The following is a 17218-nucleotide window of genomic DNA, read 5'->3' as shown; positions in this document are numbered from 1 at the left end:
GCTGTTTGCCTCATAGTGGCATCCCAAGTCAGTTTCCTTTTGTGCAGCTGCTTGGTTTGGAAGGATAATTTGATTTTGAGAATTGGCTGGGTGGTACAATATTGCTTCCACTTCTTAATGATCGGCTTCATTGTGCTCAAAGGAATATTCAAAGTCTTTGTATTTTTTTCTCACTACTGTTCTGTGCCTTTCTCCAATCTTATGCCTGACTTGTTTTGAATGAGCCTTGGTCTTCATGGTTGAATCTTGACTATCTGACTGATGTACCTTACAGAGACAGGTGTACGTATTCTGAAATAATGTGAACCATTATTATTGCAGACAAAAGCCATTTGACTAATTGTGTGACTTAACAAAGTAGTTTTGTGTACCTGAACCCATTCAGATTTACAGTACCAAAGGGATTTAGTACTTAGGAAATCAACATATTATAATTTTTTAATTTTTTGCTGTTTGCACTGACATATATTTCCTTTAAACTATAAAATTGTTCAGCATAAGAATTTATTTTGATTAAAATTGAAAAACACAAAGAATGTGTTTTTTATTTGTAGTTCCACAAAATGTGATATCAATGGAAGGGGGTGAATACTTTTGCCTGGTACTTTCTTATGCTAATAAAGATGCTGAGAATTGAAGAGTAGATACAAAACATAAGAAACTTCAAATTTTCATTGTTTAATTTGATCTTTAAATTACACACGTAGGAGAAATGTGATTATTTCAAAAAACCTTTATTTCAACTGGTGTTGGCAATATACCAATACTGTTTATAAATGAATGTCATACCTTGATCACCATCTTTAATAAAAAATAAACATTATTGAAGGTGGCTAGTAACTATGGTAAGGTGTGCCTCATTTAATCAAAATATATAAGAAGATCATATTTTTGATATATAATGTAAAATGCTTTAAAAGAAATAAACAAACTTCTTACACTGATCTACATAAATATTGTCCTCCTTGATGGGGCTTTCAACACTGGCTTCATTTTCTTTGAAACGCAAAAGAATGGCTAACTGCTCAACAGTTCGTGCAAAAAAGATAAAGCAGAAGGATCGATTTTACAAAGGAGAAAAAATACAATAACATAAATAATGAACGCCATGCACACTGCAGGGCCAGACACTGTTATTTGGAAACTCGATGCATCTTTTTGTGGATGTTGGTTGTGTGTAACACTAGATTTCCAACAATTGTGAAGCTTGTATTCACATAGATTCCTTTATTTTTTTTTTTGTCATGCTTCATAAAATCCATTTACATCCAGCTTTAAGACGGTAGGGTCTTCAATCAGTCCAAGTTAGGAGATTGTTTCTTATTTATTTATTCACTTACTTTTTAATTTTATGGTTAACTTCCTCAGTGGTGTGCCATATGAGTATACAGTATTTCCCTTTTTGTTTGGTACATTAAGTGAGAAGGTTGAAGACTGTTGTTTGCTGAAGTCTATCAGTGATTCACCAGTAAGGGAAGAAGCCTATGCAAGATCAGAAGGGAAAAATACAAGAAGGGCTCTGTGGTCGCAATGGTTCCACAACCTGTAAAAACAAAAAAGAAACAAACAATGAACATATCATTCACCACTTCACTGGGAACAAGTAGACACCTGAAGAAGGCTGAAGAAGGTGGAATCAAGCATTACTAATCAACCAAGGGACACTGTCACAGCTCTCCAAATTGAAAGTTTCATTAGGTTTTATTTGCACAATTTCAAATATTATTAAACAAAACATCAGTCTGTATCTGATGTGTATTACATTTGACCCATACATGGAAAATTCTGAGACACTACAAGCTTCATACGTTACAGCAGAAATTACGTAATTCAGTTTTTCAGTTACAAAACAAAACTGTTTTATCGGTAACGATGCAAAGTTTTTTGGGGGAGACTGCTTACAGAGCAATCGGCATTCAGAAACTGCTGATTGGCATTCAATGCGTTTTTATGTTTATAGGACAGTATTGTGGGCAGCATGGTGCTGCAGCTGCCCTGCAGCACTGGGGCCCTGGGTTCAATCCCAGACCAGGAGGCTATCTGTGTGGAGTCTGTATGCTCTCCCTGTGATTGCCTATGTTTCCTCCGGATGCTCTGGTTTTCTCCTAGAGTCCCAAAAACATACTGGTAGGTTAATCAGCTTCTGGGAAAATTGGCCCTAGGTGTGAGTGTGTGTCTGTGTGTCTGCACTGCGCTGGAGGGCTGTACTGTGTCTTGCACTCGTTGCATGCTAGGATAGGCTCCGGCTCCCCCTTAACCTTGAACTGAAAGAAGTGGTTAGAAAATGGATGGATATTACAAAATATGTTACAATCAGAAGTCCTTATTTTAATACACGCAATATTTAAAACTTGTCTCACTGCACATCTTTTCACAATGAAGTCTGCTGCTCTGAAATCAATCCAAGATTTAATTTAAGACTCACAACCTTTTTTTCATAGTTATCTTTAGTTCAGTTATATAATCAAAAATGAATGTCATATGAATTATATATACAACTGTGAAATTCATATTTATTTTGAGAAAAGTATTAATTACATGTTCAAACTAAACATCACAAATGTCTTTTAATAGCTTCGTGCTAAAATGTAAAATATTCACTGTTTCGTACCCCACAAAAGTAAAAAAAAAAAGGTGATAAATTACTTAACTCAGTACAATGTTTTAGTAGTTGAAAAATAGTAACTTAAAATACCTAAAGAGCAGGATGACTTGGTCAAAATTCCTAATTAACGTCAGATTTAAAAATTAAAAACCAAAAACATGCCTTTATTTTCAGAGATAGAAGAGTAAGGGTGTTAAATTCCCCTCTGGGTTTGCATAATTCGTCCTTTCTGAAGCTACCCCTAAACACACCTGGTGCAGTCATTTCTCATTGAATCTGCTGTGTTGCTCTTGGACTGCTGGCCCATAATGGCTGCTGTATGTCACCTAGGTGAAGCTGCACTTCAGTAGTGGATGATGTCAGCCTCCTCCCACAGTATATTACAGTGATTTGGGACCCTTTGGGATGTATCAATGCAAAAAATGAATTAAAGAATTGTAGGTACTGTATGTCAGATTTCTGTCTCTGAAGATGCTTAAAAATGCTTGGAACATTTCTAGTAAATAAAAAGCTTTTCACTTAAATTGAAAAAGAAACAGATGGAGCCATTCTGAGACATTTAATTGTAATTTTACAACAAACCTAGAGCTTTTCTGTTCCTGACATTAAGTGAACTAACATTCGGTGTTTGGACTGCTCAAAGTCACAAAAGAGTAAACATTACAGTCTCTTCTGATACGTGTTACGCATATCTGTGCACTCCAGTTATCATTTGTTGTGCTTTTTAAGCCTTGCAGTAAATATCCACAATTGCATGATAAGCGATGTTGTCTTTACTATGCCAAGATTGGGACCATGTCAAAATCTTTAATGGCTCTTTAAATGTTACAAAGAAACTCTCTGGAGGCCTCAGAGAAATGGAACTGAATGCAACAGCCCAGAATACACTCTCGTTTTCTTCACTGCTCCGCTGATCTGACCTCCAGCTACAGAAATGCAGGGGAGGCTCGTGGTGATGACTGCACTCAATGCAGAAGCTAATTTGAAACGCTTCCCTAAGACGGAGATGACAGGTGTTTATTTGAGGAGCCCTGAGACAGTCAAAACTGATGGCCTATGTCTATCATTTAGCCCTGGTGATGCACTCAATCTTCAGCTTCACTGGGCAGATACAATCATTCCTTTTGGGATGCCAAGCCCACCTCCTCTTATACTGTACTGCTTTTAGGGACTTTTGAGTTATTTATTGATCATTTCTTGTAAAAAGTTCATTATTCATTATTAAACTTCATTGTTGCATTGATACAGTATGTCGGTGTATAGCATGTTTGAGATTCATACAGAAAACCCAAAATTAAAGAAAATACAGAAAAAAGCAAAGCAGAAGGGGGAGAACAAAATCTTCGAGGATCTAAATAAACCCTAACTTTGAGCTTCGTTTTTTGCAATTTAATATAGGTCCTGTCCATTGCTGATAGGCAATTTCTAATTCTTACCTATTGCAGGACATATTATGATTGAACATACAGTTCTATAATTTAGTCAGGGGAACCCATGCTTCTTTGATTGTCCAGCTGTAATGTTCTGACCTTTAACCTTCAAGAACCTGCACTCCATGCCATTGTCAAAGGTGTGCTTGACTGTTCAGTTGCACACCCTGGGTGGGGTGGTCGGTGGTGCCACTGCCTTCACCAGATAAAGTCAAAGAAGGAGGTTGAGCCTGGGCAGCTGGAGGTGGATTCAAACCTGATTTAATTCTGTTGTGTGAGGTATGCTTTGTGAACGCATGCAGTAAATACCAGCTCTTGGGATACCTTTCAAAATCCCTTCCTTGCCATCCATTCATGGAGTGTTCTTGTTATTGATTATCAAATTAGTAGTGGGTGTTGAAATTATGTATGTAGTAAGTGGGATTAAGTGACCTGAACCATTGCTTTGCTGAATACATTAAATGAAATTTGCAGGGTATGTTGCAAAAACACTTGAGAGTCTTACGAATTTATCAAAAACACTTTTTGCAAAAGTTGCTGACTCCTGATAACTTGAACAATATTATACTGTTATTGAAAGTTCAATCACTTGGGGAATTGTATTTCCTAGCTATTCCACATTAATTAAGTTTACATGCAACCTTGAAATGTGACATTTTTATTTAACTGTCCAAAAATATTGACATATCCTATATTCTATACAAGAAAAAATAAGTATACTGTATCAGCTGAATTTTACATTAAAGACTTTTAATTTAACATTTTTTCTGCTCAAAGGGAAATGCATTGACTTTGGCTTTTCAAAATACTGTCTTTTCCTATATTTTATATAACTATAAAGCAGCAAAGGAATTTGAAGATACTGGTTAACCTGTCACTTTAAAATGTGCTAATATTTTAAAATATGATGCCAAAGAAGTATGAAAAATGTAAGAATATCATTCCAATTACATAAAATAATAAGTTATACAGTAGGTGTATTCCATGCTGAAAAGAAAAGAAAGAAAACACTACATTTTGGGTTTGGAGCCTTCTTCGGGTGTAAGAGTTGTATTGCTTGATATAATTCTGTCAGTTTTGTTTTTCCCATGAATTACTTGGCTCACATATATACACATAGAAGAAGGCTCCACAGCTGAAATGTTGTGTTTTCTTTCTTTTCCTTTCAGCATGGAATAAACCTATTACTTGTTCCTTTGCAGCCTATACATGCTGACGCAGCTACCCACCTGAACTACATAAAATAATATAATTGTTTCAATATAATCTTTATTTCACAAAGTCAGTATTTACTATATTTAAGATAAACTGAAATGGTACTATCACAGAGTCTAAACAGCACACATAGGAGCTACATGCCCAACTAATTTAGCTTAGATGGGATTTATAAACAGTATATTTTGGTTAGTATTTTGTTAAAGGTTTGGAAAATATAGAATTAAAAAATCAAACAAACAAGTCAACAAATCGGTCCACATTTCCCACCCCTATGCCCTCTGGAGCCTAAGTAAAAATACACCACTCCAAAAAAAAGACTATTTTCTAATCATTCATGGCGCAAAAGCATCAATCTCCTTCCTCTTCCCAAGTACAAAGATGGGGCATGTTTGATCCTGGTCAGAGAGTTTTAGTACTACTAAAACTATGTCTTTGAAAATAAGTTTCCAATGTCACCACCAGGTTAGTTAATAGAGAGGAAGCCAGCTCTGGTCAGTGCGGTTTTTAACTGCAGTATTACTGTCTAGCCAACAGGACAGCTGAAACACTGAACCAACATGGAGGAGCAATGGGCATCCAAAACAGTTTCACTGCTTGAAAATAAGGCAACCTGTTTCCAAAATGCAAGGGTGTGAGGGCAAGACCAAAACCTATGTATTAAAGTGCCTAGAGTAAATAGTCTATGGCTTTGAAAATAACAAACTAAGCTTAGATTGCTAAAATGGCATAGTTGGTCATGAGCTCTGTATTGAATATAATTAGCACTGACCCAACCTGGATTGTACAGATGGATACAAAGTCATGAGTTAAAAAGCAAATGTCATCTACCTGTAAAATGCAAATGACAAACCTGCTATGCAATAGCAGCCTTTTGTTTTCCTGTTGCTGCCAAATGGACCCTTACCAGGGTGATTGGCTGATTTGTTAACGTTTGGAGACAGTGGTACTTGTCCATAACTTGTTTGCCATTGATGCATAGCTCTCATACTGCAATCCCACAACAATATCTTAGCATGTAGCATATTTTATAACCTACTGTACATGCTAACCACCCTAAAATATACAGAGTATCACAATAACCACAGATGAAGAAATATTTTGTCAGTGATGTTGTCAGGACTGCTACTAGTCGGAATATCTAGCAACCGAAAAGCTGCCATTTTACAATAACACCAAGAAAAGAATCAGAAAGGACCTATCCTCTTTTTAGAGACAAGAAAACCTAAATAATATGCAAGGTGGGTATAACATCTCTTTGACTGCTGATGTATACTGAAAAAAAGCAAGAAAGGATTCTGACCTAGATTAATTAGCTAAGTGACAGCACTACTTAGATCTACAGCTTAAATCAATAAAATATGGCCTTCTAGGCATGAGATAAGAATTTCAAAGGATAGGCCTTTTGTCAGATAGTCCTAAGTTTAAACCTCTCATTCACAAACTCCTTTAAACCCAGCTGTTGGGAAACCTCATTTAAGAGGAAACTTCACAGTTCTTAAGAGTACTTTAAAGTGGCTCATGGGGATGCCCCAGTTTTACTTTTTACCCTCCTTTGTTATAGGATTTCTACAGTATTAAGGCTGCAACAAAGAGGAAGAAAGATGTTAAATGTGGCCAAAATGTCTATTCAGTGGAAACTCTTCCTGTTTTGTCATAGATGCACGAAAACTTAACATGGGAAAAAATACTGACGGGGATGTGCGATATGTTTGGGAAGGGATGCTCAATAGTTGCAGGCATTGTATTGATTACTGATTAACTGATTAACTGATAGATTATCAGATGGAACAGCTACCTGAATTGCGATGTCCAAATTATGTTTAAGAGCATTAAGTTGTTATGAAGTAAAGAAATTAATTAATTAGCTTTTGGCGTTTCAGAGTATGGAGAGGGGATGTTACTTTATAAAGAGACCCCTACTTTCACTTCTTTCATTTCACTGGTCAGTATTAGATATGTCAGCACTGATAAGGTGACAGCTGTCCGTGATAGCTAACTTTATATATGCAAAAGACAGACTCAGACTCAGAAGTCTCTGTAGAAGGTTCTACTCCTACAAACACTGTGAAATGGCAGGAGCTCATTAATATTCATTCCCATAATAATTATATAACATCTATTTAAATGAAAGGCAGGTATCTTCTATCAGTTTTATGTAAGGAAGACATTAGCTTGAACTGCTTAACGTTGTGGATGGATTTTCAACATTTAGAAATTATGCAGATGTGCTAAAACCAACATGCAAACAGAACAACAAACATCAAAATACATGAGAATCTGTTAAAGAATTAAATTACAATGACAATTAGAGCACTCTGAGAGTGTGGCACTTTGTTTATCAAAGCAAAACAGATTTCTGGTGCTGACTGCAGACAATTATTGCTTTATTCTTATTTTTCTTTTCCTTTGTTAGCATAATTCTGCCTCCCATCCTCTCGTCAGTAAACAGTCGACTCTGATGACTCAGTTTGTTCTTTTCCCTGAAAGACAATCTTTGCAGCAGAAGCATCCTCCCTGGATATGTCTGTGCCAGTATTCCACTCACGCAGCCTCTGTTGCTACTACTTGTTACATTAGGCGAACATGTAGCCTGTCTAAGTTATGGTTGAGGAAGAAAAGATGTAATTAAAGTGAGAAACAAAGCACAAGCGAAAACAAAAACACATCAGTTAAATGAGAACCTGTAGCAGCAGAATTACTCATAAGTGAGGAACTGTCTAACCACATCATAAAGTCAATCCCTAGCCACACCGTTTCATTTATCAATTAAGCATTATGTGTAAGTATATGAGATTCAGTTTGTGCATTCTTAGGTCTAACGCTTCTCACGTTTTAACTGAACATACCCCTGTTCTGCTCTTTTCTAAAATAGAATGCCAGGCTTGTTATGATCTTCAAAAACATCCATCAGTATTGTGTATATACACTACGTTGTTAATAGCATTAAGATAATCAAGTCCATTACGCAACAGAACAGCTACAAACAACACTATTAGAGAAAATGGTAGAAACTTTAAGAGAAATAGGACACCTGTCTAACCAGCTTTAAATACATTGGCTTCGGCAGCCAAGGTCAGGCTGGGGTATAAGGCCATGGATTGCATTGCAGTTTCTTGACATTACAGATTGAATTCCTGCAGGTTCCAACAACAGCATGTCATGCTGTCTAGCTTCCTACCAGCCTGACCCACTCCCCTTGGAGAACAATTGCTTGCCTGCCAATAGTCCCTACTCAGTAGCCAGCAAAAGATCTTCTCACGTTTTAACAGGTTAGTAAAAAAAAAAGCTGTTTGCTTCTAAGATGGAAAAAAAATAACTGCTTTTTTTCTTTTCTGCAACAATGACTTTTCCAACAGAAAACATGCATTTGACAGCCCATTACTTCTCTGTGCCTTGAAACTAAAAGGAAATGACTGGGGAATCAGGCTGTTCATCTGAACGTACTTCGGTCAAGGAAATCTTAGTGCAAGAAAAGTCTTAATCCTTGGGCATACAATGCAAGCTTGCTTACAAGAAACAATGTGATGTGATCAATGGCTGTGGAATTAACAATTCTCTGGCAGGGAATTTAATCATTTCAGGCCATCTGTTTTGAAATACTGTAACAGACCAAACACTCACAATGCACAACCTGCAAATTTGTTTCTTTTCATTTCTGTGTAAAATAAGCCAGTTTAATTCTACTTAAAATACAGTTTAGGTACTGCCAAACCATCAAAACATTTAAGACTATTTAATATGAAATAAAAAATTGTATTCTTTCTTTTCTCGCTGTATATAGGAACAATGGAAATTAACATCTAGGGCTTTTGTAAGAAAAGGAGCCCATTAACCATTTCAGAAGTCTTCTACCTTGAAGTAATTCATACAACTTCAAGCTAACTTCAACAGCTGGTAATAAACAGCTGATATTGCATTGTTATTTTGAGACAGTTTAAGCATTGCTTATTGAAGTCGCTAACAGGCCTCTGAGGAGCACAACACACAGTGTTTCCACGTGTTAATAAGTCTACTATTTTTCTTCTGCAGATTTCTTTATGTTCCGTTAATAAAAACAGGACATACAGTAATACATCAAATGTTAACTTACTCTCTTTAAATTCCAGCTGATAATATTATGAGTCATTATAATTAATGTACATTTTTTACAATACGTTTGACTTTATATATCTATCATTTTTTATATTAAACATATGTATTAAAATTGCAATCAACAAATCTTTTATTCCTTTTATTATATCCTTTTCTATAGCAGAAATAGGCAGAATACACATTTAATCATATACCTCATTCTGTTACACTCTTATTCCAGCAGTCATACAGAAATAACTAATGAGATATGAAAATGTAATAGGCAATTTTAAACACCTGACAGAGTGTTGAAAACTAGGCTTATCTGAGACTTGCCTTTGGCATTTTCTGTTTAATATTAATTGTTTCTGCCACTCAGTAAAATGACATTGTGAAAAGTGACAGATGTGGGCATTTTAGAGGACTGTTTTGAATTTCTAGAGTATTGTTAAAAGGGAGACCTTTTAAATTTGCCACATGGCTTTTAACATTCAAAATGTGATGACACATATCTGAAGGCCTACATGAGGTCAAGACAAATTCTTTCAATGTCTTTACACCAATATTTAAGTATAATTTATAATTTACACACTGTTGTACAAATGAAATCTATATAGCAGTTTATATAGAATCTCATTCAATTATCACTCTAGTTTTGTTTTATCAAGCATATTCATTCTCTCATGAACTTTAAAGAGTCGAAAGGATAATTATTTTTACAAATTCTAAAACTGAAGACATGTTACCCATGTGATACTACCCAAAAATGTGGATCTCAGTTTGTGGAGCTAAATATGATGCACTGTTTTTAGAAAACACTCTTGCAATACGGAAGAGACAACAGAGACAGATCAAACACTCCAACAGTCCAGGATCACCAGACCTTGTGCAATGCAGAAGAAGAATGTTCTGTGCATAGAATGAAGTCTTGTCACTGCCCAGTATTTCTGTATCAATGGCATCTCAGTGCACTTGCACTGCAGCAAGAAACATCAGCCATTTTGCACCAACATTTGACACTTAAGCAGCACTACTGTTTTATTCTGAATGATTTAAGTTGCATTCCTATGGTGATAGGAGACATAGTAAATAATCTATCAAGAGGTATTCTGATGCTAGTCTGAGTCAAATCTTGAGTCAAATCTTAAACTACAACACTAGCATTTCTAACCTCAACAAAGCCCACAATTAAGAGAAAATGTTGATGTTTCATTAAAGACACGGGTAGTTCAAATTCCTCTGCTAAATCTTGAACCTTATGTATCCTCACTTGTCTATAGTAGTCAAACCCAAATTAATTCTATCATAATTCCATAATGAGCCACATTTAGGAACCAGGCTAACCACATGACACATTAACTTGTAGCATTCAAGGTGTTAATGCAGAATTATTTTAGCTGATTTATTTTCCATTTAATTTTTTCAAACATATAGGATATTTCAGCTATAAACAGTATGCAACTGTGCCTTTTTTGCAATTGCATGTATACAGTACTTTGCTATGATAAACAGAATGGTAACTTAGAAATTCCTCTCATTCTGTGAAATGCAGTTATTCTGAGATTTGCTTAAATTGATTTTTGCAGAACAAACATGCAAGCTCTCCTGCTGCTAATTCTCCAAACATACATGTTCAGTCTGATTTAAAACAATGTTTTTGCTTTTTTCAGTGAGATGGTGAAGTGCAATGTATTTGGCAAAGTGAATGTCATTGTTTTTTTACGCTATGCCTTTGTGTTGACACATCATACACTCTGTTATATTTGAAACAAAGAAGTAATATATTTTCTACTGTTTGCAATTTTAACTCTAACTGAAGCACACCTCTCCACTACACTATGATCCTTCCACGATTTCACTGCGATTTACTACACTTTACTCTGTTTTTACCATGGTACAGCACAAGTAAAGCTTTTATAAGAAATTCCTGAACATACTACATTACACAATGTTTCATCACAATAAAGAAAATGTACTATTTTAATGGTTTTATAAAAGGAATACATATTTTACTACTTTGCAACTGAGTAAAGGGCAAGACTTTTATATATTTTTTTATTTTTACTCAGAGTATGAATATCAGAATTCATCATCAATCTTATAAAGTCATTAGTGCTAGTACCAGCTAGAAGTTCAAATTATAATGCCTGATGATACACCTCAGTACATATAATGGCATGACTAAAATTGTTTCACACATACTCAGACACACCATGTAATAGAATAATAGCAATCCTCATATTTCATAACATTAAAATGTATCATCCAATAATAAATTACATTCAGGAACCACTTCAAACGTAGTCTAGATGATGCAAATATTTTAAAGCAAATATCTAATGTGTTTTTTTGTCGTAAAAGATTAATCATCTATGGAATTCGATTTTCAATGCATTGAACATTTGCGATAAAAATAAGTGAACCGGATGGTTTAAAAAAAGCAGAATTCTCCCAACACACAAATAGCAGAAAAAAAATACGCAATTTTAAAACTGAGACCACTAGATGTCACTGTGACTCTTTGACTCACCGGTTCCATGTTCCTGTCGGAGGATGGCCGCATTTCCAGGCTGTGGCGAAGCTGAGGATGTGGCAGCAGCTGCTGCTGTTGTTGAGCCAGCTCTTTCAGAGGATGGCACACGACTTTTATTCTGGCCAGGCTCAGAGGTGGCTTTACCGGCTGGATTGTTCCTAAGGGGCCATCTATTCTGAATATGAGAGACGGCCTCTTCTGCCAACATGCCATCGCGAGGGGTGACCCGCAACGTTGCCTGGGCTTTGTGTTCCTGAGTCTCGTCACCACTGTTGCCGGACACCCGACATTCATATACCCCCTCGTCCACTTTTCTCACATTAGAGAGTCGCAGCCTGTGAGATATGTCATTGCCTTGTACTCTGACAGTCTGCAAAAAGGGAATTGTAACACAGGCATTAAAAACACTTCCTAATTCAAAAGGCACCATCCAAATGTGATATTTGAACTTAAAATTAATTCTATGCACTCGACATTTTGATTAAATTGAATTTTACTGACGGTAAAATACACCCTTATATTTTCAGATAACTGCACTAACAACACCAGAATTCTCTTCTTACATAATAGTACAAAGGTAATTCCTGGTAAATTAAAAACCAGGCTCTAAAACGCAACCACCCGTCTTACGTTAAACAAATAGAAACAGTTGTGCAAACAGAAAAATTAGAAACATATTTTACAGTTATGCATTTAGTCAATGATTATTTAAAGCATATCCTTTTTTCAGGCAGTTTGGGAAAAGTTATTTCCGTACAATCGTAATGAATCTAGAAATGTGTAAATTCAAATTGTATGCAATATAGTCGTCTCTCAGTTTGAGAATGTATTTTTAGTGGTGCAATATGATTTTTAAAATCTAGCTTACTATGTACCAAAAATTGTTATGTATATCACAGCTGATGAAAATTACTGCAACATCAGTATGCATTTATGTGCATTTATTTCATCCATGGCTAATAAAAGCAAATGGATAGTGGAGATACAGTGGAGACAATCTTGCAGTCTCAAATGGACAAATGGAAAACTATCGTTTCTACTAGTACATGACGTAAAGGGGTCCGCGGGAATAATTTTATTCATAGCTCGCAGGGAAATTTGTAAATTCTAATAAACATGTGTACTCCCTCATCCTGCTGCCATCTTCGATTGGTTTGTCCAATTTACTTCACTCATTCCGGCTCATTCAAACTCACTGTCCTCCGAGTACACATCCACAGTCTTGAGGCACCCCAATTAGATGGATTTTTCCTGCCTTTGTTCACCTGTGGTCAATATCTCCTTAACTCAAATTCGGCTGATTTACTCTAGTGTAATTAAAACGAGTATGTAGCAAAAGTGGTGATAGCAGCCTCTAAACCAACAATATAACTATAACTCAACAAGGGAAAAAAACACTCACACTGATCTTCGTGGCGTCTCTGTGAGCCACCTGAAAGCAGAAAGGGTCACAAACGTTACAGCTAAGCTCAGTAGATCAGCATAAACATTACGTTACGTGGGAACAATTAAAATGATTCCCCAATTGGGAGTGGTTTGCCAATTAAAATGTATAATCACATTTAAGCCGCACTGTGCATTTCGGTTTTATAATATTAGGCAGGATTAAAGACCATAGCCAAAGATAATATGCTTTCTGAACAGTAGTAGTACACGTAGTAATTAGTGTGTTAAGTACACGAACGATTTTAAATACATAGAAAGTTTTGTATGCACATAATTGGAGGTAACGAGAAATAAAAAAGCTCTGTTTTTCTTAATCCTGTGCTTTTTTTTTGCCTTTACTGTAGTAGTCTATGCTGTTGTGTGACGCTTGTAGGCATAAATACGACAGCAGGAAAAAAATGCTCAGATACATAGGGCACCTGTTTGACTGGTATTCAGTATCGCGATTTACCGTATAGCACAGCGTTCAGTACCGGGTATGGTCTTGTATAAATCATTTGACATCACTGTCATGATTCACTAGACATTTCAATTATATCTTTTGGTCTTTTGCTTAACCCTAAAGCCCAGCGAGTTCTCGTGGTTTATGAGAGTTCCAAATAAACATGCATAACTATTAATGGCTTTATATGGTTTTAGTTAGCTCCACACAAATACAGCACCTCCAGTGTAAGAACGCTTTTCAGTTGCGGCTAGGCGTTCACAAAATTAAAAAAGAGAACCGATATTGCACCATGGTCACGCCAGGTGAGGCAGAAGCTTTGCACCACATTGACCTCCTGTCCTCATGTATGGTTTAAAGAAGCTTCTGTCATTCTGGGGGTAGAAGGCGTTTGGCCACAGAGAATGGATTTACCTTAGCTCTGTTTGCAGGGGCACTAATTTGCAGTTCATGTGCAAGTTCTCTTGCGGCTGGTTCCTTAAGATACCACCACTGAATCTCCAGGGAGAAAGACGTGGATCCGCTGGCCCGAAAAGCACAAGGCATCTCAATATCTTCTCCCTCACTGACACTCACATCTTTGGGGACTTCAGTAAATGTCGCTGACAGAAGGAAAGAATAGCAAGGCAGTGGTTAACGGGAAAGATTAAGAGACAAGATCAGTCTTTTTCAATGCAATCTGATCTGGATTCACTCAAGAACTTGAAGCTTTTTATCTCCTACTCAATTAAATCTCACGTTTCAGCAAATTATGCTGCAGTTACATTTCTGAATAAAAAATGAAGAACACGAACAAGCACTAAAGGAAAACACAAGGGTATTATTTTAAAATACACATTTGTGCGGTTTTGAAATCAGTTAATGTAGATCTCAGTCTTTCTTTTCAATAATTTCTCTATATACTGTAGTTCAATTTGCAAATTTGTACACTTGTATTTGTAAAATAGGATTGAGAATTCAGTGTTAGCTTCCTCAATCGTCATACAAAAGTAAAGAAGCAACTTCCTACCTTTTCAATACCTATCACACAGTAAGTAAAATAATAAGTAAACCCTTATTATTTGTATGTACAGTATATAGTGGGCTTCAAGTTCAGTGTAGCCTGAAGCATTCCAGTATTGACAAATCTGTCTAAAAGCTAATGTCTATCTTTCCCTAAGAGATTTCTGTTAAGGGGTTGCATAATATTTTCTGGAAGGAATATCGTGGCATTTCTCTCCACTTGCGCTATGAATGCACAATAGCGTCTTTACTGAACTAGCGTTTTAGTGTGTGCGTGTGTAGGGGGTGAGTGGGTGTGCTTCTCACAAGGGTAGAATATTCCTCTTTGATCTAGCACTTTTTCAAAGAAAATGAATAATAAGAACGATGAAAATCACGATAAATCAGCATTAATACATAAGGCTAAAACATTGTTCTTGAAAAACAATTGTTTTCTTTTATATCAAGTAATGACTTGCATTCAATCGCAGTAATGAAGGATGAAGACCTATCCACAACGTCTGTCGACAGCTGGAGTTTTATGATACTAAATGGATAAATGTATTACGATACATTTAATACTTTGTGACAAAATTAATTTCTCTGTACAGGTCACTGTTAAATAGTTTTTTCTATATGACTTTTTTTTTTAGAAAAAAGAGCACTTAAAACGTTGACCAAATCACAAATAGAATTAAGCAAGTTTACTTACCATTTACATACAATAATAGGGGCGCATTTAACATCAGATAATAAAGGACACCGTAGAGTCCCCGTTTTTCCATTTCATAAATACAATGTTTAGATTAAAGAACAAGTGAAGATTATCATTTGACCTCTAATGCTTATAAATCAGCATTCCCATGGCAAACCAAAAAAGAGTCTCATTCGTTTTCCAAGGGTAGAGCTCTCCAAAATCCAAGTACCGTACTCCCAGCGCTATCGTTTTTCAGCAGGACAAATATATAAATAAAATCCAAATGTGATTGACATTAAACTCCCTCTCTAGCACAGAATGTCCAGCGGTCTTTCTTTTTATTATTATTCCTTTCAGCCCTCGTCGCTTTATTTCCAGATTTGCTGTAACTCAAAACGAAACTTCTTTTCTGCTGTAAGAAAGCTGTACCTTTGGCTTTCCAAGGGAGGGAGAGATTTCCTGGGCTCTAATCCAACACCCATCACCAAAGCATCCTAGTCTATGATCCAAAAGAAGACCTAATGAGGGAGCAAGGTTCCCTGGATATGCTCTAAACCTGGAGATCAGTCGATAGTTCCCGCTTGTGCTACCGGATCCCTCTGCTTTGTATTAGAGTGCATAACAGTGAGGAGGCGCTTTGGCATCTCCAAACCAGCTCGTTCAGAGTGTATGTGCGCAGCTAACACCAGCCAGTAGAGATCTGGAACCTAACCAACCTTTTCCACTCTCAAATCAACACGCAGCTCAACCTATAAGGGGAAATTTCACAAACTGACGTCCACATGAAATGCATCGGTAATGCCAGCCCTGAAAATATACAGAATCAAGATGATGCGTGTTGTTTTCTCTCTAGGATCAACAAGCAGTTCTTAAAGAACAAGCAGTCGTGCTGTTAGGCAGCATTATTTCATTCAACGTGAAATATAAAAAAACAGCGGGATTAAGCGTTGTTGTCGGCTAGGTTTTAGTAAATTGCTTGGCAGTAAGTTACTGTATATTTTGATCATCAAGCTAATTTTTCTTTGAGCTGCACGAAAAGCTTAGGCGGATTCTCATCGTTGGTTTAACCGTATATTATTTAATAATATCCAGTGAAAAAAGAAGCTTTCTGAAAAGACCAGTAGCAGCAGTTTATTTTTTTAATATGTGTCTTTTTGGAGCTTTCGGTGAAGAGAAAAAATAACTTTTTAAAAATGGTTTCGATACTGTCTTTGATAATTTCTATATTTATGTGATCTAAAAAGAAACGTGTCGTTAATATTGTCGCCATTTTCGGATGAAAACTTATTTGTTAATATACATTTTCAAGCATCAACGCGGTATCTACAGTATAACGACAGCTTTCACCGAAGTTATTACTGCGAATGGTCTTGGCATTGCCTGATACGAATATCTCCATTCATTTGAAAATGTTCCAATAGTTTCTGGATCGCTTTGACAAACAAATTTACGCATGAATAATCTTTGAAAATAGCTTGCCTCTTCCTCACCTTTTCAACACATAGAAGGAACGGACAAACATCTTTCCAAGATACAGAATGCTTTATTGTTACTTAACTGTCATCACATGGAAAATTTGTTTTCTTTCGGATGAAACCCTCATTTCCCAAAGTAACGATGGGAGCGCTTTTCAATATCATGCTCTATATACCTTGCGTCCTATATTCAAAACACTTAGGCGCTTGTATCACTTGTATCCCTGTTTTAAAAATAGGGCACCTTGAGTTTGTTTCTAGTTATTGCACCTCGAACCTATTGCTGTTGCAGAGCTTAAAGAGGGTTTTATGTGTCCAGT

The 17218-nt window shown here is 36.3% G+C and overlaps 1 protein-coding gene across 3 annotated transcripts; it reads right to left on the bottom strand.

Annotated features, from left to right (window-relative positions):
• Positions 1–718: 718 nt before the first annotated feature.
• On the bottom strand, positions 719–16125 carry vstm2b (V-set and transmembrane domain containing 2B). Of its 3 annotated transcripts, none has more exons than XM_088938933.1 (5): positions 15439–16125; positions 14160–14347; positions 13260–13289; positions 11855–12227; positions 719–1543 (listed from the first exon to the last, which is right to left on the bottom strand). In XM_088938933.1, the coding sequence occupies exons 1-5, from the start codon at positions 15509–15511 to the stop codon at positions 1455–1457; spliced, it is 753 nt and encodes a 250-aa protein (XP_088795059.1). In that variant the 5' UTR covers positions 15512–16125; the 3' UTR covers positions 719–1454. The 3 variants fall into 3 exon arrangements, with proteins under 3 accessions (XP_088795059.1, XP_088795061.1, XP_088795060.1); XM_088938935.1 differs by lacking the exon at positions 15439–16125 and adding an exon at positions 14755–14886; XM_088938934.1 differs by lacking the exon at positions 13260–13289.
• Positions 16126–17218: the final 1093 nt, after the last annotated feature.

The sequence above is a fragment of the Atractosteus spatula genome, chromosome 21 (assembly GCF_055471065.1).
Source record: "Atractosteus spatula isolate fAtrSpa1 chromosome 21, fAtrSpa1.hap1, whole genome shotgun sequence".
NCBI classification, from domain to species: Eukaryota; Metazoa; Chordata; class Actinopteri; order Semionotiformes; family Lepisosteidae; genus Atractosteus; species Atractosteus spatula.
This window is presented reverse-complemented; position numbering and strand designations above follow the sequence as displayed.

Coding starts and splice junctions, on each gene's coding strand:
- vstm2b (XM_088938933.1), bottom strand. CDS start 15,511: ATGGAAAAACGGGGACTCTACGGTGTCCTTTATTATCTGATGTTAAAT. Junction 14,348..15,438: donor CCTATTATTGTATGTAAATG/GTAAGTAAACTT, acceptor TCCTTCTGTCAG/CGACATTTACTGAAGTCCCC. Junction 13,290..14,159: donor CCCCTGCAAACAGAGCTAAG/GTAAATCCATTC, acceptor TTCTGCTTTCAG/GTGGCTCACAGAGACGCCAC.